A 20,298-nucleotide genomic window follows, 5' to 3' on the forward strand; every position below is an offset into this window, starting at 1 on the left:
CAGCAGGTCAGGCAGCATCCGAGGAACAGGAGAATCGACATTTCAGGCAAAAGCCCTTCATCAGGAATGAGAGTTGTGGGTTGGGGGTGGGGTTTGGGGAAAGGTAGCTGAGAAAGCGATAGATGGATGAAGGTGATAGGTCTGGGGGAGTGATGGACAGGTACAGAGGGCGGTGCCATGTTGGAGGCTTGGGACTGGGATAATGTTGGGAGAGGGAAAATGAGGCAGCTGTTGAAATCCACATTTATCCTGTGTTGGTGCAGGGTCCCAAGGCAGAATATGAGCCGTTCCTCCTCCAGGCATCGGGCGATAATGGTTTGGCAATGGAGGAGGCCCAGGACCTGCATGTCTTTGACAGAGTGGGAGGGAGAGTTGAAGTGTTCAGCCATGGGGCGGTGGGGTTGTTGGGTGGCATTCTCTTTAGCATAACTCATAAAATCTCCTTACACACAAATAAATCAAGGAAAATGCAGTCGCCCTCTAGTGTTACAACTTAGGTGAGGAACCATAGAAGCAGTATTCAGGCATTTTTAATTCTCTTTATTATAAATTCAGATTCAAATGGCAGGAATAGCCAATGAAAGGATTCTGAGCATTAGAAAGAAGTAACTTTGTGTTAAGATACATGTTGCCACCTAGTGGCAAAGCCATGCAAAGCAACAAGAATGACAGTAAGAAAGAAAAATCCAAGTAAAAAGTAAGATGTCCAGTTTGTTTTGATACAACGCAATAGTTCCTTTCCCATGCAATCCCCCAGTGAAAAGAAAATTGCATAATAGCAGCACCATTTAAAACAATGGGCCCAGAATTGTGTTACAGCCAGAACAGGTAAGGACAGTTTGCATTCTACAAACAATGGTTTAAATTTGTCAATCACGTTATTTCCAATTCAGGCTGAAGAAACACACGTTATAGCATATCTGACTGAATATGCTTCTTTTTATCTTCCAAAGCCACAGTATTTATTTTGTCCCCTCTCTAAAATATATGGCTGTTAAATACTTAGAGTGTGGATAGCAAAATGACTGGATTTTATCAATAATGTAGACTGCAGACAATAGAATGGAGTTAAACTTTCTTTTCCAATAATGCACAAACATGGCAACTTGTACGATCCTGCACTGTAATCTCTATCAAAACTGCCTTTGCAATATTGTCAGCCCCTGCCTTCATTTGCAAATCCATTGAAATTCTCAATTATGCCAATATAATTTTCAAGCTTATTGGGCCCAATTTTAATTCTGTGCAAGATTTTGAATGAATTGAAATCTTGATTTGTCTTCAATTCTTTCTATTGGCTTGTACAAAAGTTTTGCTTTACCTAAAATTCCACTGCCCTTCATCTCTCACAAAGTCTTGCTCTTTAATCCCAACCTCCACTAGTTCTTATCACTGAAGTTTTGATTTGAATTTCTTTTAAAAATAATTCATCTATAAAGCCTGGGATGACAGAGGCAACACCAACATTTATTGACCACCATTAGCTGCTCTTGAAAAGTTAATGATGAGTCCACAGCAATTTGACAAGTGTACTTACGTAGTGATAGAGGATAGGAGGAGGGCATTTTTATCAATGAGACTATGCAGTCTCACTAGAGGACAATCTAGTCAGCCTCATTCCAACCATCTACCACTGATTGCTGCAACTTTGTTCCTTTTAAGGGTCCATCTGATTTCCTCTGAAAGTACTGAATATCTCTGCTTTCACCAGCCGGATACACAGTGAGATTCAAACATTATCATTTGATGCCTAAAAAGTCCTTCCTCTCCTTGCGTTTCTGACCAAAAAAATGTATTTTGGGGCCTTGTGCGCCTTGTATAATAGATATTAGAAACAGCTTTTCTTTATCTATCTCTATAACCTTGTCATAGTCTTGTATAACTCTATCAAATCTCCCTTCAATTTCTTTTGCTCCAAGGAGGGTAATTCCAACTTTTCCAAACCAAACCTGTAGCTAAATTCCATCATTCCGATACAATTCTGGTAAATCTCCTCTGAAGAACACTCACCATCATTCCTGAAGAGTTGTCACCAGAATGGGACTCAATGCTTTAGTTTTGGCCTGACAAGTGCTTTGCAAAAGGGTCAGCATAACTTCCCGAAAACTGTATTCCACAACTCAATTATGAAAACCAAGAACCCACATGTTCTGCAAACAACTTTCTCAATATGTTCTGCCACTTGCACGAGAAATATTTCCCTGTGCCACCATCAGTTCTTTTGTTACTTAGATTAAAGTCCTCTTGTTTTCAATCACCCACCAATAGAAATAGTTTTTTCCTCATCCACTCCATTCAGATGTTTTATGACTTTGAATGGGTCTATTCAATCCCACAACCTTCTCTTAAAGGAAAATAGAATCAAGTTCCCTGATCTATGTAAGTGAAGTTCCTTATCCCTGGAACTATTCTTGAGTCTTTTCTGCATTCTCCTTAATACTTACTTGTAGTGTCTGCAATTAGGTGGTAAAGTAAGCTGCAACAAAGAGACAAGAAATCACAAATGAAAATGGATAGGTTACGTGAATGGGCCAAGATTTGACAGATAGAATTCAAAATGGATAATTGTGAGGTTAAGTATTTTGGTTGTAAGAATAGAAAGGCAACTTAGCTTAATGGAGAGATACTTCAGAGTGCTTTGGTATATTCTTGTGCATGAACCCCAGAAAACTAGTATGAAGGTAAACAGAATTTTGGCATTTATTGCGAAAGGAATAGAGCATTTAAGTTGCTGAAACTATACAAGGTATTAGTGAGACTGCACCTGAAGTATGGTATACAGCTTTGATCCCGTCACTTGAGGATGGATGTAATTGCATGAAATGCAGTTCAGAGGCGGCTTACTAGATTGGTTCCAGAAGTGAGGACTTTATCTTATGTAAGAGATTGAACAGTTTGGGTCGAGAGTTTAGAAGAATGAGAGGAAATCTGATTGAGGCATATAGGATATTAAAGCAAATTGACAAAAGGTTTCCTCTTGTGGGGCAATCTAGAATTGAGAGATTATAATTTCAGAATAAGGGGTAGCATTTTTAAAACAGAGATGAGGAGAAATCCCTTCTCTCAAAGAGTCATGAATCTGTGAAATTCACAACCCTGACTGTGGTGCATGCTGGGACAGAATAAATTTAAGGAGATAGACAGAGTTTTTCATTAGAAACAGGTTGAAGGATTATGACGAAGTTTCAGAAAAGTGGATTTGAGCCTGGCATGAGATCAGCCATAATCACATTGAATGGCACAGCAGGGTCAAGGAGCTGAATTGCCTACTCCTGTTCCTAGTTCTTATGTTTCTTAGCAACTTTGCACACATACACCTCGGTCCTTCTACTAAAGAAAAGTACACATAATTTTATATTGCATCTCCATGCTCTTGCTACAGAAATGCATCATTTCTCTACAATGAACCACACCTGCAAACTATATGCCAACTCTTCCGACGTGTCAATGTTCTTTAGCAGTGTCTTCCTCAGTTTAAAATGTTTCCAAGTTTTGTATCAAAACTCCATTACAACTTTTCCTCCAGCAGGAAAAATATCCATTGGCCATTACTCCATTTTCTATGACTCAACTAATTTTGTCTCCACACCTATTGTCCCTTTTGTTCCATGAGCTATACTTCTCTCAAGTTCTTGTGTGTCATTGCATTGAAAGCTTCTTCAAAGTCAATGTATATCACATCAACAGCAATACCCTCAACAAGCTTTTCTGTTACCTCTACAACTAGTACTTGCTAATTACTAAAACACAATCACTTCCTCAGAAATCCATTTTGGTTCTTTCTAAACAATTCACATGATTCCATGTGACTACTAATTCTAATCCAAATAATTGTTTCTAGAAGCTTCTCCACACATACAAGTGAACAGTTTGCTATGCCATACCATTGAATTCCAACATTTGGGTAACAAGAAACAGATGAGCACAAGTAAAGATGAAAAAAGTAACTAATGCAAATCACATCTTAAAATTAGGTTTAACCTCAAATAAAACTTTCTTACCCATTGTCTATTCCATTTAATCCCAACTTTTTTCCAATATCTCCAACCATTACTCCAGGCATTGCAAGTAAGGTCTTTGGATCTCTGATCTAAATACATTTTGATTTCCATTGAAATCAAAATTAAAAAAGGAGAAAGTTAGATTAGAAATTGATCATTCACTTTTGAAACCAAATTTTAAACAATGGACAGAAATCTTTATAAATGCCTTGCATGTTTAATTAATTTGGGCAATCTTGATCCGTATTCCAATGGGTTGACCTTTATCATAATTGGTCAGCAGTCACAGTATGGTTGACCAAGAAATGCTAGGTGCTGATATACTTGTTATCTGAACTGGAAGGATAAATTCTCCACCATCCCTTATTAGCACAAAATAAGTAGAGCAAAATGAAACAACTATAATACCCATCAACAAAACTTAAAATTTACAAATCAAATCCTTTTAAAAGTTATTTTATCAAGAAATGGTTCTTAACATTTCTTTCAATCATAAATCAAAACAGGCAAACTGTTTTTCTTGAACAACTTGATCAATTTCATAAATCAAGCTAAATCAAACAATAGAAAGCTCATAAATGAATGCACACACATTTAACAACAGTAATTGCATTTATAAATATACTACTGACCACAGCTCTATAACTACATAATTTAAGAAAAGGGCTGAATTTAATACAAATCTAGTTAATATGGTGTTTCTGTGCAGTTTGGTAAACTTGATCACAGTTGTCCCATGCTTCTAGTTCCCAGTTTCATTGACCATGACCATGCCGTTCTGCATTGGTGCCCACTAGAAGTCAGGTACCACTTGGAAGGAAACACAACAGCATAAGAAACAGGAGTTACTGTAGGACTTTTGATCCTTCATGTTTACTCTGTGATGCAATAAGATGGAGAAGAGTATCGCCAGGATTTTGCCTGGGTAAGAGTCATTCACCTGTGAAAAAGAACTAGGTAGGCTGGGTTGTTTTCCTTAGAGCAGGAAAAAGCTAAAAGGAACTTGATTGAGGTGTACAAAGTCATGAGGGGCATAGAGTAGACAGGAAGAAATGTATTGCCTTATGGAAGGGGTTAAAAAACAGGAAGAAAATGTTAAAGTCAGGAACAGACTGTTCAGAGGGTATTTGAGGAAAATGGTTTTCCCCAGAGGATGATGGGTATCTGGAATTTGCTTCCTAAAAAGATGGCAGAAATAGGAATTATGACATTTAAGCAATATTTAGATGAGGACTTGCAATGCCATTACATACAAGGCAATGTATGTGCTGGAAAATGGATTTTAGATAGATGCTTGGTAATCAATATTAACATGATGGGCTGAAGAGCCATGATATAAAACTCCATGACTCGGTCATGGCCCATCTTTAACCTCACCTCTATTTTCCCACACTACTTTCCTCTTTGTATTCAAAACTTTATCGATGTTGAACTTAAATGTACTACATATTGAGCATTCACTGCTCTTTCAGGCAGAAAATTACAAAGATTCACAACTCATTGAGTGAAAAAGTTCCTTCTCTTCTCAGTCTTAAATGGCTGGCCCCTTATTCTGAGAATGTCCTAGATTCTCAATCAGGAAATCATTTTCTTTGCTTCTACTCGTTAAGACTCCTAACAGAATTTAATATGGTCCAATTATATCATCTCACATTCTTTAAATTCCAGGGAATATAGGACTAGTCTACACTAGTCCTTCATCTCAGAAATCAGCCTAATGCACCTCTGTTGCATCCTCATTATGGCAAGTAAACCCTTTCTCACATGAGGTGACCAAAATTGCAGAAAGCTTTGGGTGTCACATCACCAATGCTCTATGTAATTTCAATATCATTTTTTATTCTTATATACTTATTATTCTATAAAAAAATCTAACATATCATTTACCTTCCTAATTACTTGCTGTACATGTGATTTATGTACAATCAAGAACAATAATGTTTAGAACGCAAACGTTGCCCTGCCTTTTATCATTCCAAAATATCGTGTTTAAAACTTTTTTCTGGGGAAATCCAAGATGGCAGCTTTCTAGAAAGATCGCGTTGCAGAACTCCACACCGCATCGCAGGTGGGATAAAGCCTGAACTCACTCATCTGGAAAAGTTTCCGAGTCCTAGGAAGTCTTCAAAAGGTACTTATCTGCGTTTTGGCATTCTAGGCCAGGACGGCAGCCCAACCTACAGGACCCTCGGACTCTATTTCATATCAGGCCCTGGTATCGGAGCTTGCAAAATTTCGCGAGATGCTGAATAACTAAATTGAAGAGAAGCTGGCCCCGATCTCTATTGTGGTGCAGAAGCATGAACAGCAGCTGGGAGACCTTGGGAAAAGGACAGACGAGGTAGAACGCAGAGTCACAGTGGTGGAAGCTGAGACCAATTCCTCCAAGGATAGGATCCAGGCCCTGGAGATGCAGGTATGTGATTTGCTTGGCTAGGTTGATGATCTCGAGAACAGGGGCAGAAGGAAAAATATTCGAATCATTGGTCCGACGGAGGGAAAGGAAGGTGAGCGACCAGTGGAATTTATTGAGGACTGGATGCCAAAATTCCTTAACTTGGAGACTGGAATGGGAAGTCTGAAGGTTGAGAGGGCTCACCGGGTCATGATAGGAGGCCAGGTTTGGACCAATATCCTCAACCTAACCTGGTGCAGTTTCATAATTATAGAGAAAAGCAGAGAATTGTGGAAGCTTCCAGAATCTAGGGGAAGGATCTGAAGGCCTCCGTTTATGAGGGCTCTAGGATCATGTTTTTCCAAGACTTCTCAGCAGTGGTGATCCAGAAAAGGAAATCCTATGATGGCATTAAGAAAAGACTGAGGAGGCTCGGGATCCAGTACTCTGAGGTACCCGGCGGTGCTTCAGATCACCTTTAATGGATCTGTATATTTCTTTGACTCGTCAGAGAAGGCAAGAGATTTTATGGACAAAGTAACTTGGTCTGAACAATTTAGTATGTCCAAATAGTAGTGTTGTTTGGATATGCCTTTATTTTTTCTTTTAAAAAAAAGGAAGCTGTGTTGGGGTTTTTTTTCTCTCTATATTTCTGGTAATAATCTGGTTTAAATTATGCTCAGAAGTGGCAGGGGTATTTACTTTTAACTTCTAAGTTAAGCTATACCAAGGGATGGGTGGGGTACTTACTTACTATTCCTTTTTAACTTCTTTGTTCACGTTGTTTTTTTTTGTGTATTTTCTTTCTTTGTTGCTTGTGTTTGTTTTGCAGCTCTAGCCAGGAGGAGAGAAAATGGTTGGGATGGCTAACACCTATTTATGGGCAGTGTATGCTAGGTTCAGTTATTTAAATGCAATAGTTGCTGTCCTGACAACGCGGCAGGAAGTTGAGTTTTGGGTGTGTAGGTGCCCCCTTTATTCAGGGGGTGAATTTCCCTATCGAGTGCCATTGGCACTTTATATTTTGTTTTGTTTTTTGGTTTTTGTTGTACATAGTTTTTGATAGCTCTGTAGGCTTGTTAACTGTAGTGTTTTAGTTTGTGTAGTCTTTATGTTCCTTGGATTTTCCTTCATTAAGACTCAGTGATTTGTAATTCAAGTTCTTAGTCTCTGGAGTCTAAATGTTACTGCAGAAGGTAATGACTTGTTTAACTGGTATATCTGGAACATCAAGGGGAGTCACTCACCAATTAAGAGGAGGGAAAAGGTAGATAATCCTTTATTCAAGGTGAAGCACTTGGATGATAGGGAGCATTTGAAATTGCAGCAGAATGGCTTTGATTGGGTTTACTTCTCATCTTTTAACACTAGGAGTAGGGGAGTGGCAATATTGGTTAGTAGGCATCTTCCATTTAAGCTACTAGACTGTGTTAAAGACACAGGCGGTAGGTTTGTAATCCTGGAAGCCCTGATAAATGGGGAAGAATATGGTATTTTAAACATCTACTGCCCCCTGACCCATCCACTCAAGTTTCTGGTTGATTCTTTCTCTAAATTGATCAGTTTTAGCATATTACCTTAGGGGGAAATTTTAATTGCCTTATGGATCCCATGGTAGACAGGTTGCCCAAAGGGCCCCGAAACCCTTTTTACAAACCAAGCAATTAGTGTGTGGAGTTAGGGATGGTGAATGTTTGGAGGCATCACCACCCTACAGGCTGGGATATTAAGTTTTTTTCCAATCCGCACAGGTGCCACACCAGGATTGATTCTTTTTCTGACCCCCATGGTAACCCTGGACTTGATGGCATCTTGTACGATTAATAATATTGCCATCTCCGATCATGCTCCAGTGTACCTGTTGGTTAAGATTAAGGACACTGTAGTGGGTCTGAGACACTGGCAGATAGATCCCTTTATCCTTAAGGATAGTAAGCTTGTGGAGTATTTCTCTAATGAATTCAGGGCGTTCCAAGACATTAAATCAGGGTCGGTTAGTAGCCCGTCTGTGCTTTGGGAAACTGCTAATGTCTATGCCACAGGATTAGTTATTTCCTGCACTGCCAGTCCGAAGCTGCAGAAAGGTGAGCAGCAACGTCTCCTCGAAGCACGGTTGAAAGCAGCAGAGAAGGGTGACGAGTATTCATTGGCTAAGCTACAGAGGATCATGGTGCTTCGGTCTGCATTGCACTCCGTGCTCACACAGATGGCAAAGAAGGAGCTTATTTTTGCAAAACAAAGGCTGTTTGAGCATGGTGACAAACCAGGCAAGTACTTAGCATATCTTGCCAGGAAAAACAATGCCCCTCAATCCATTAGATCGATTAGGGAAGATGCTGGAAGTCTATCCTATGATTCTAAAAAGATTAATAGAGTCATAGTCATAGAGATGTACAGCACAGAAAGAGACCCTTTGGTCCAACTTGTCTATGCTGACCAGATATCCCAACCCAATCTAGTCCAACCTGCAAGCACCCGGCCCTTATTCCTTCAAACCCTTCCTATTCATATACCCATCCAAATGCCTCTTAAATGTTGCAATTGCACTAGCCTCCACCACTTCCTCTGGCAGCTCATTCCACACACGTACCACCCTCTGCGTGAAAAAGTTGCCCCTTAGGTCTCTTTTATATCTTTCCTCTCTCACCCTATACCTATACCCTCTAGTTCTGGACTCCCTGACCCCAGGGAAAAGACTGTCAATGTGTAGGACATTGATTAGACCACTGTTGGAATATTGCATGCAATTCTGGTCTCCTTCCTATTGGAAAGATGTTGTGAAACTTGAAAGGCTCAGAAAGGATTTACAGAGAAGTTGCCAGTATTGAAGGATTTGAGCTCTGGGGAGAGGTTGAATAGGCTGGCTGTTTTCCCTGGAACGTCAGAGGTTGGGAGATGTCCTTATGGAGGTCTATGAGGGGCATGGATAGGATAAATAGACAAAGTCTCTCCCTGGGGTGGGGGGAGTCCAGAACAAGAGGGCATAGATTCAGGGTGAATGGGGAAAGATATACAAGAGACCTAAGGGGCAACCTTTTCACGCAGAGGATGGTACGTGTATGGAATGAGCTGCAAGGGGAAATTGCAACATTTAAAAGGCATCTGGATGATATATGAATAGGAAGGGTTGGGAGGGATATGGGCCAGGTGCTGGCAGGTGGGACTAGATTGGGTTGGGATATCTGGTCGTTATGGTCAAGTTGGACCAAAGGGTCACTTTCAATGCTGTACATCTCTATGACTCTATACCGCTGATGCTCACATTCAAAACATTGATATAAATGCTGAAAAGTAGTGGACCCAGCACCGATCCTTGTGGCACTCCACTGGTCACAGGCCTCCAGTCTGAAAAACAAACCTCCACCACCACCCTCTGATTTCTGCTTTCGAGCTAGTTTTATATCCAAATGGATAGTTTTCCCTGTATTCCATGAGTTGTAACCTTGCTAACCAGTCTCCCATGGGGAACCTTGTTGAAAGCCTTACTGAAGTCCAAATAGATCACGTCCACCACTTTGCCCTCATCGATCCTCTTTGTTACTTGTTCAAAAAAACTCAATCAAGTTTGTGAGACACGCACAAAGCCATGTTGACTATCCCTAATCAGTCCATCCCTTTCCAAATACATGTACATCCGGTCCCTCGGGATTCCCTCCAACATCTTGTCCACCACCGACGTCAGGCTCACTGGTTTGTAGATCCCTGGCTTGTCCTTACCACCTTTCTTAAACAATAACACCACGTTAGCCAACCTTCAGCCTTCCGGCACCTTTCCTGTGACTATCGATGATACAAATATCTCAGCAAGAGGCCCAGCAATCACTTCTCTAGCTTCCCACAGGTTCTAGGGTACACCTGATCAGGTCCTGGAGTCTTATCCATTTTTATGTGTTTCAAAACATCCAGCACTTCCTCCTCTGTAATATGGACATTTTGCAAAATGTCACCATCTATTTTCCTACATTCTATATTTTCCATGTCCTTTTCCACAGTAAACACTAATGCCAAATAATTGTTAAGTATCTCCCCCCATTTCCTGTGGCTCCACACAAAGGCCACCTGGCTGATCTTTGAGGGGCCCTATGTGGGCCCTAATCTCTCCCTAGTTACCCTTTTGTCCTTAGCTAAAGCTTTTTGTCCCCTTTTTGCCCTCCTGATTTCCCTCTTAAGTATACTCCAACTGCCTTTATACTCTTTTAAGGATTCATTCGGTTTATCTTGTCTATAGCTGACGTATGCTTCCTTCTTTTTCTTAATTAAACCCTCAATTTCGTTAGTCATCCAGCATTATCTACACCTACCAGCCTTTCCTTTCACCCTAACAGGAATATACTGTCTCTGGACTCTCGTTATCTTATTTCTAAAGGCTTCCCATTTTTCAGCCATCCTTTTACCTGTGAACATCTGCCGCCAATCAGCTTTTGAAAGTTCTTGCTTAATACCATTAAAATTAGAACTTCAACTTTTAGATCTGGTCTATCTTTTTCCATCACTACTTCAAAACGAATAGAATTATGGTCGCTGGGCCCAAAAAGTGTGGCATTTCAGAAATTTTACTCTGAATCATACCAATCTGAAGGTTGTAAAGATGGGTGGGCCAGGATGGAGTCTATTTTCTCGGATCTAGAGCTTCTGGGTGTGACCCCCAAACAAGAGTCTTTTCTCAATGTCCCCTTATCAGAGCAAGACGTGCAGGTGGCCGTGAAGCAACATCAGAGTGGAAAGGCCTAATGGATGTCCCAGTGAATTTTATAAGGAATTCATAAGCATGTTGTCAGGTCCGATGATCAACATGTTTAATGACTCGTACAGTCATGATCGCCTCCCACAATCTCCAAGAGAGGTCAGTATCTCTCTTTTTTATAAAAAAGGTAAAGTCTCAGAGGACTGTGCTTCTTACAGGCCCATTTCACTTTTAAATGTTGATTTTAAAATCCTTTCTAAGACCCTTGTGTTCAGGCTGAAAACGGTGTTGCCTTTGATTATTAAAGAGGACCAGATGGGCTTTATAAGGGGCCGCAGATCCTCCAACAATGTTAGGACGTTGCTTAATGTAATTCAAGCATGTCAACGACATGCGACACAGGGGTGGCACGATGGTTCCATGGTTAGCACTGCTGCCTCACAGTGCCAGGGACCCAGGTTTGATTCCCATTTCAGACAACTGTCCATGTGGAGTTTGCACATTCTCCCAGTGTCTGCGTGGGTTTCTTCGAGGTGCTCTGGTTTCCACCCCCAATCCAAAGACGTGCAGGTTTGGTGAATTAGCCATGCTAAATTGTCCACAGTGTTAGGTGCATTAGTCAGGAGTAAATGTAGAGTAATAGGATAGGGGAATGGGTCTGGATGGGTTACTCTTTGGAGGGTCCACATGAACTTGTTGAGCCAAGTGGTCTGTTTCCCACTGTAGGAAGTCTAAACTAATCTAAAAACAGTCTATACAAGGACTGGTGATCTCTCATTATGCAGAGAAGGCATGTGACAGAGTCAAATGGCCGTACCTTTTTGATACTCTAGAGCGGTTTGGCTTGGGCGAAGCCTTTATAAGATGGGTAAAGTTTCTCTACAGTGACCCTCTCACTGAAGTCATCACCAATAGTGTACAAGTAATTTTAGTAACTTTAGGGGTAGCCAACAGGGCTGTCCACTTTTGCCATTGCTTTTTACATTGGTGATTGAGCCATTGGAGGAGACCATTCAAAGGGATCCCAATGTATCGGCTCCAGAAATGGGGTCAAAATCACAAGATTTCGTTGTACGCGAATGATGTCCTCATCCTTTCGTGAAACCCAGCAGTTTCACAGCCTCGCCTGAAACAATGCATCAGTTCGTTTGGCACCTTTTCAGGGTAAAAGATCAATTTTATGCAATCAGAGCCTGCACCTATGGGTGGTCCCACTAAAATGCTAGATCTTGAGGGCAAATCTCGATTCCATTTTATGTGGTCACAGGGGGGGTTTTCTGTATTTGGGTATATTCGTTACTCCAGTTTCTCTTCGGCTGTTTAAAACTAATTTTGTTCTTTCTTTTGACAAAATCAAACAAGACCTTCAAAGATGGAAGGCGCGTCTCGTCTCATGGTTAGGTCGGATAGCTCTTATTAAAATGAATATTCTCCCCCATCTACTGTACCCTATGTGCATGCTCCCCTTGAGTTTCACTAAGCAAACGTTCAGGAGACTGAATGGCTGGTTCAGCTCTTTTATCTGGCATCGTAAGCAGCCCCTTATTAAATTAGCTAAATTGCAATTGCCTTAAAGCCTGGGGGCAGTGGATCTCACAGACATTAAAAACTAGGCTCGCTTTCATGTTATGAGAGTGACTGGGCTTGTGGAGACCCTCTTTCAATATGGTTAGATATTGAAACCTCTCAAGCAAAGTGTCCCCTTACTAGCTTGCTGTTTTTGGACAGAATGAGAACAGTCATGAAATACTGCCACAATCCAATAGTTATCAATACTATTAAAACATGGTGGGCAATGCAGCAGAGGCAAGGCAATATTGCCAAAACATCTTATTTTACACCTATAGTGGGTATGCTAGATTTTCAACTGGGGATGATGGAGTCAGGATTCAAACACTGGGCAGCTAGGGGTGTGTCCTGCATTGGTGAATTATATGAAGAAGCCACAATTATGTCTTTTGACCAGTTAGCTCAGAAATATGAGCTATCTAGCAGGGACCTCTTTCGTTTTTATCAAATTAGGGATCTTATTCAAAAAAGATCCCTATAAAACTGATCCCCACAAATCCAACAAAGACAAGAGGGTGCTCAGTGCTAAGAGCACACACTCTGTCAGCACTCTTTAACATCTGCCGGGGGCGGTTCCTCAGGCGAGATCAAACTGCTTTGCAGGGTTAGGGAGAGAAAGTTGGACGTTGAGATCTCCTCAGAGGCATGGAAGGATATTTGGGAAAACACAAAAAAAAATCTTGATTTGCAATAGGACTCATGCTTTGTAGTTGAAGATTCTCCACAGGGTCTACTTGGCTCCAGATCAAAATTTAAACCAGGAGTATCTTCAACATGTCCCAAGTGCAAAGTGAGTATTGGTACTCTTCCTCACTGTCTCTGGTCCTGCGGTAGGCTCCGAGCATAGTGGAGCGCTGTGGCAGGTACAATTGAGAGGATTTTTGGGACAAGGGTGGAGAGGGACCCAACTTCTCTTCTTCTAGACCTGCCCAGGGTATTCCCTATAGATGAGTATGCAAAATAACTTTTCAACATTCTCACTTTCTGCGCAAACAAGAATATTTTTTAGGTTGGGTTTCTGAAAATCCTCCAGGCTTGTCGGGCTGGCATGTTATGAAGCATGTCCCCTTGGATTTTGTTATAAGTATGGTACACCATAAAACTGAGAATTTTTATAAGACATGGCAGCCCTTTCTGACTACCTGGACACAGATTTGTCTGCCACACTAATAAGGGCTTTTGTAAAGCACAATCATTATGTCTATATGAGTCTAATATCCAGAGAGGGGGAACTGCGAGTGTATTAATATGTGAAAATTAATGGTCTTAATATTTGAGACCGAGTGTTTTGTCTTGCTGAGCCGTATTATTATTTATCAGCTAGTTCTTTATTTAGTTAAGTAGTTAGTTGGTTTTTTTTAATACATATTTATATATTTGTACATGAGTGCTATTTGGTTCTTGCTTTGTACTGTTTCGAATTGTACTGTTTTGTATTTGTTGTAATATCAAAAAACCTATTTTTTCAATAAAAATATACATTTTAAAAATTCTAACAAAGTGGATACATTCACAATTTGTCATCTTGTACACTATTTTCTTGCTCACTATTCAAGCTGCTGATATACCTCAACACATAACACCATAAAACAAAAGCAGAAGTAGGCCATTTGGCCCAAAGAGTATGCTCTGCCATTCAATGAGATCATGGCTGATCTGATAATCCTCAAATCTACTTCTGTGCCTTTTATAACAACCCTTGATTCTCTTACTGATTTATATTTGTCCATCTCAGCCTTGAACATACTGAATGACCCAGTCTCAATTTCCCCAATTAATTTTGTATCATTAGCAAACATTGATACTGAAATAACTCCAGAGAGGCTGGTAGTCACCCTTTATGTCCGCTTGGAAACTCCTTGATACTCCCTCAGAGCCAGTTCAGTGACAGGCTATCTGACACTCCTGTCAGATCTGTTAGCCTGGGCTCTCTAATTGGACCAGATTAACAGCTCCAATCAGGGAACTCATATTTTATGAGGTTCACCTGGCTGACCTTATTACAATCACTACAGATACATTATACTCAGAGCTATCATTTAGATAACCTCTAATCAATGTGTTCAGAGATGTTATTACACAGTTGTGGAGCAGGTGTGACTTGATTAAAAGCCTCTGAGTTCAGGGGTAAGATAGTACCACTGTGCCCCAAGAGGGTCTGCCACAATTGCCACCTTAAGCCATTAATATTGATTGTAAACAGCTGACGCTGATGCCTAGTATTTGAGGCACCAAACTAGACAACCTGAAAATGTCCCATTTTTTCCTATATTGCTTGTGGCCCATTTATAAATTCTCATTTCCCTAAAATATAAATAAAATTAAAGGATAGTTGTGTAGAAAATGATTTTGTCAGCATCTCTGTAATCAGGGATTAGGATTTACCCATTTACTTTAAACAGAACCTGCACTATGTTTTAAGAAATGTTGTTATTAAATTATATATAAAAGCAAACGATTAATTCAGTGGTGATGAGAAAAGAAATTGCCTTACTTGAACAACAAAAGAATGAAGGCCATGACAGACTCCATCGGGAGTTTCGAGCTGTGCAAATACAACAGCATGTGTGGCAGTTTTCCCCATGTTCCCAATCCAGAATTTAGCTGCTTCAAAGTCAGGAGAATTGATGATAAATTCCTAATATTCCACAAAATTAAGAACCACAGGAACACCGTGAAAGTTACTACTGATTTTCAGATAAACATGTATTAGAAATTACATGGATAATTCCAGTATATCAGTATAATTTCAAATAAATAGCATTCAAACATTAAGCAGTTATCATTTTACTATTAATGCTAGCTAGTTGATCTCTCATGGTACTGCATAGATAGTCAAGGGTAAGTGCATTTTAACTCATGTACAGTTCGAAGTTAGGACTAATTAGAGCCAAGGGCTTATGAGACAGAAGTTATGACATAGAAAACAAAGTTGTGGTAAATGGTTATTCAATGGGTTAGTGAAGGAAAAACATGCAGTGGTGTCTCCCATGATTCAGGCTTGAATTCATCCTTGTTTTTGATATGAACTAATGGCATCAACTCTGAGCTGTTGCAAATTGAACTAAAGTAGTGCAATAATGAGCAAACAAATAATAGGTGTATCGTGACAACAACTGTTCGATACATTAGGACTTCTCTTGGCTGTGGAAGTCTTTTTATGTCAAACACTCACCTTAATTTGTTGAAGGCTGACCTCCAGGTTACTATGTATGTAAAATGTGTATGTTGCTACAACACCTTGGACTCCTTGGGAGCCATTTGACTCAGTTGGTTGGATGTCCATGCCAATTTTAAAAAAAAATTTTACTGTGCAATTTGGACAGAAGTGCTTTGAAATAGTATTGGAGCACAAGCATGATTCATGACTTTTTGAATTAGGAAGATTCAGAGCACAAAACAGGAGTCAGAGAAAAATAATTATCAGAGGATCTACATTGTTGATTATTTATGTGTTTTGATGCTGGGTTGATTTGCAATTGTTATTTCAAATTAAGAGTTCTCAATCTCAGCTGTTATTGTTATTAATAGTCAGTGATTGGTAACTTAGCACTTTCTTAAGTAGATCATGGGGAGTTTTCCCAACTCATCCTGGCACACCCTCATTGATACCCCAGCAACCAGCTGTACATAGCTATACACGGTAGGCTCATTCATAAAGTCAGGAAGTATGGGATACAGGGAGATTTGGCTATCTGGATTCAGAATTGGCTGGCTGACAAAAGGCAGAGAGTGGTTGTAGATGGAAAGTATTCTGCCTGGAGGTCAGTGTTGAGTGGTGTCCTGCAAGGCACTGTTCTTGGGCCTCTGTTCTTTGTAATTTTTATAAATGACTTGAATGAGGAGGTTGAGGGGTGGGTTAGTAAATTTGCAGATGACACTAAGGTTGGAGGTGTCGTCGATAGTATAGAGGGCTACTGAAGGCTGCAGTGCGACTTAGACAGGATGCAGAGCTGGGCTGAGAAATGGCAGATGGGAGTTCAAACTGGATGCATTTTGGAAGGTCGAACTCGAATGCTGAATATAGGATTAAAAACAGGATTCTTGGCATTGTGGAGGAACAGAGGGATCTGGGTGTGCAAATTCAGAGATTCTTCAAAGTTGCCACCCAAGTGGATAGGGTTGTTCAGAAAGCACATGGTGTTTTGGCTTTCATTAACAGGGGGATCGAGTTTAAGAACCGCGAGGCTTTGCTGCAGCTCTTCAAGTCCCTGGTGAGACCACACTTGGAATATTGTGTCCAGTTCTGGTCGCCCTACTATAGGAAAGATACAGAGGCTTTGGAGAGGGTGCAAAGAAGGTTTACCAGGATGCTGCCTGGACTGGAGGGTTTGCCTTATGAAGAAATGTTGCATAAGCTCGGACTTTCCAATCTAGAGAGAAGGAGGAAGAGAGGAGACCTGATCGAGGTGTACAAAATAATGAGTGGAATAGATACAGGGCAAGATTGACTGGTACAAGTCGTCATAGTTTGAAGATATTAGGAGGAAGGTATAAAGGAGACATCAGAGGTAAGTTCTTTATGCAGAGAGTTGTGAATGCATGAAATGCGTTGCCAGCTGTGGTGGTGGAAGCAGAGTCATTGGGGACATTTAAGCGACTGTTGGACATGCACATTGATAGCAGTGAGTTGAGGAGTACGTAGGTTAAATTACTCTATTTTACATTAAGATTAAATCTCGGCACAACATCGTGGGCTAAAGGGCCTGTTCTGTGCTGAACTTTTCTATGTTCTATAATCAATTGCAAGTTTCAGCCCATCCGCTTCGGGACAGGAAGGCTTCAAACCGGAAAGGACGGAAGAGAACTCAGACTGAAGAATGTTTTCTCCAGACTTACTTCATATGGGTGTTAGAGTTGCCACTGTAGTTTAAGACTAGCATATAGTTGTAGGAATCCTTTTCAATTAACCACCATAAGTGCATCATGTGCATTGCAATAAACAACTAATTCTGACATTGGAAGCAAAACTTTTCAGTATGCATAACTGAATTACTGAAGACCTGACTTACTGCAGACTGAACCCAGTTGGCTGATCCTGATTCTGACAACAACTTTGGTAATGGTGTGAGGTGATGGGACAGGATCAGTCACAAAGTAATTCCTGGCCATTGCCTGGAGGTAAGGGAAGGTTGATGCACCACCATTGCATGATGATGGTACAGGGAAATGCAAATAAAGACCAAAGGAGGTTTACGGACTTTTTTTTCCCTGCAAAATTAAAATTCAAATTATATTTGCAACTACTTGCTACCTGAAGGGCCCAAATAAACAGTATTCAATTTCAGAAATCTGCAGACTAATGTGTTATATTTGGCAATCCTAATGTCTTGAGACCTATTCATCATTCTTCATAAGCAACTTAGTCAAAAACTTAAATTTGTTACATTTAAAAGTATAATACAAAGAAAGCTAGTATCTTCCAAAGTACAGAGAAATTCACCACGAAAAAAATATACTTGACCTCAGCAGTCATACATTTAATCTGACCTATTTATTTAATCTAACTATCAGTTTAAGATTAACTGCTAATCAACCCTAAAGACGACACAAAAAATGTTTTTCTGATTCATAAGGGATAGGCAAAATTATCTACAGCTTCACTTTAGCAGCAGACTAGCCTACTGTACATTAACTATGCAACATGTTTCCTTATAAAGTAAAAATATCCTACAATTACAGTGAGTTACTTAGGAATTATGCTAACTACTTGGAATAAATTAAGCTATTATTGAAAATAATTGTAGAACATTAAAATATGATTTCTGCTTCCAATTAAAGAGATTTCAAAATCAGAAGTCAAGAAATGAAAACAAAATATTCGAAGCATGCAGTAAACTACAGGGTATTTAACTCTGAATGCATGATACAAACCTGTGTTTCTGGATCATACTTTGCTGTTGTTCTCATAGCTCTAGCATTGCTGCCATGGCTTAACTCAGTCAAAGCAAAACATCCAAAGATCTAAATTAATAAATAAATAAAGCTTGTGAAACATTTTTGAAAGAACGTACAAAAGAAAATTCAAAATAACAGAAAATAAATGAGTGAGAGTAACGTTAGAGGAGAAAAAGTGACGGGGAAATCCGTAATCGCAGTGCAACTCTAAAACCTCTCTCAAGTTGTCACACATTGCCATGAGAGACAAGTATATTGTACACGGTCAGCAAACCAATTTGCATTCCACATTTGTTGACATTAGTAGTACACAGCATCAAAAATTTAGGGTTTCCTGTAATAGTAGCATAATTTGTTTATGATTGTTTTGGAAATGTTGGACCTGTGTGCCAATATGTGGGAAAATAAAATGGAAATGAAATGCCACAAATGTTGGAAATCTGAAATAAAAACAGAAAATGCTGGAAATACTAAGTAGATCAGGCAAAATCTGAAATGTAAATCATTTCTCTCTCCATAGATGTTCTCCAACCAGATTGGTATTTCCAGCACTTTCTATTTTTACTTTAGATGAAAACTTAAGCTGAAAAGAGGACACAAAGAGACTGTAGAGGGGAAGACCACTGCTACACCACTGTGAAAGATGCCTATCACTCCATCCCCTGCCATCATTTCAGGAACTCTGACCACAATGCCATGTTTTTTCTCCTGGCTTACAGGCAAAAGCTCAAGCAGGAGACCCCTCGCGGATACAGGTCTGGTGCTGGTCAGAGGAGGCAGAGGATCAACTCCGGTGCTCTCTGGAATCGGCTGACTAGGCCGTGTTCAAACAGTCCACAGGTACCTTGGACGAGTACACCACTACTGTCACAGACTTTATCAGCACGTGCATGGAGGACTGCATACCGAGGAAGTCAATCCGGATGTTCCCAAACAGGAAACCCAGGATGAATCAGGACATACAGAACCAGCTAAAAACCAGGCATGAGGCCTTCAGATCAGGAGACCCACTCAAATATAAGGAATCCAAGTATGACCTTCTCAGAGCCATTAAGACCGCCAAGAACTGATCAAAATACTGATCGAAACTAGAGACCCAGACAGACACCCAGCGACGATGGCAAGGACTGAATGACATCACAGGTTCTAAAAATAGACAGTGCAAGATAGCAGATGATGACACATCCCTCCCAGATCATCTCAACGCCTATGCTCGCTTTGAACAGAATTTCGGCGGAGAGGTAACACCTATTCTGACAAGTCCAAATGATTCTAACCCAACTATCACTTTATCAGAGGTCAGATCAGTTTTCCTTCATGTGAATCCAAGAAAAGCAATGGGACCAGATGGGGTATCAGGCCGTGCACTCAGAGCATGCGCAGATCAACTGGCAGAGGCCTTCTCAGACATCTTCAACTTACCCTTGCACCAGGCCACTGTCCCTGCCTGTTTCAAGAGGGCCAACATCATCCCTGTGCCTAAGAAGGCTCAGTTGAAACTTTATTGCTGGAACAGCACAGCAGGTCAGGCAGCATCCAGGGAACAGGAGATTCGACGTTTCGGGCACAGGCCCTTCTTCAGGAATGAGCAGAGAGTGTTCAGCAGGAGAAGATAAAAGGTAGGGAGGAGGGACTTGGAGGAGGGGCGTTGGAAATGTGATAGGTGGAAAGAGGTCAAGGTGAGGGTGATAGGTCGGAGTAGGATGGAGGCGGAGAGGTCAAGAAGAAGACTGCAGGTCAGGAAGGCGGTG

The 20,298-nt window shown here is 40.5% G+C and overlaps 1 protein-coding gene across 2 annotated transcripts in view; it reads right to left on the minus strand.

Annotated features, from left to right (window-relative positions):
• acox3 (acyl-CoA oxidase 3, pristanoyl) overlaps positions 1-20,298 on the minus strand; it is a 191,033-nt gene that overhangs the window by 131,530 nt on the left and 39,205 nt on the right. For both annotated transcript variants that reach the window (XM_087977490.1, XM_087977538.1), the window contains exons 5-7: positions 18,524-18,613; positions 15,144-15,287; positions 4,002-4,090 (exon numbers count right to left, since the gene is read on the minus strand). In XM_087977490.1, the coding sequence (XP_087833616.1) occupies positions 4,002-4,090; positions 15,144-15,287; positions 18,524-18,613 (323 nt within the window). The remainder of the gene's footprint in view (positions 1-4,001; positions 4,091-15,143; positions 15,288-18,523; positions 18,614-20,298) is intronic.

The sequence above is a fragment of the Chiloscyllium plagiosum genome, unplaced genomic scaffold (assembly GCF_037043375.1).
Source record: "Chiloscyllium plagiosum isolate Xiang-an unplaced genomic scaffold, Cpla_swu_hap1 HiC_scaffold_1, whole genome shotgun sequence".
Classification (NCBI taxonomy): Eukaryota; Metazoa; Chordata; class Chondrichthyes; order Orectolobiformes; family Hemiscylliidae; genus Chiloscyllium; species Chiloscyllium plagiosum.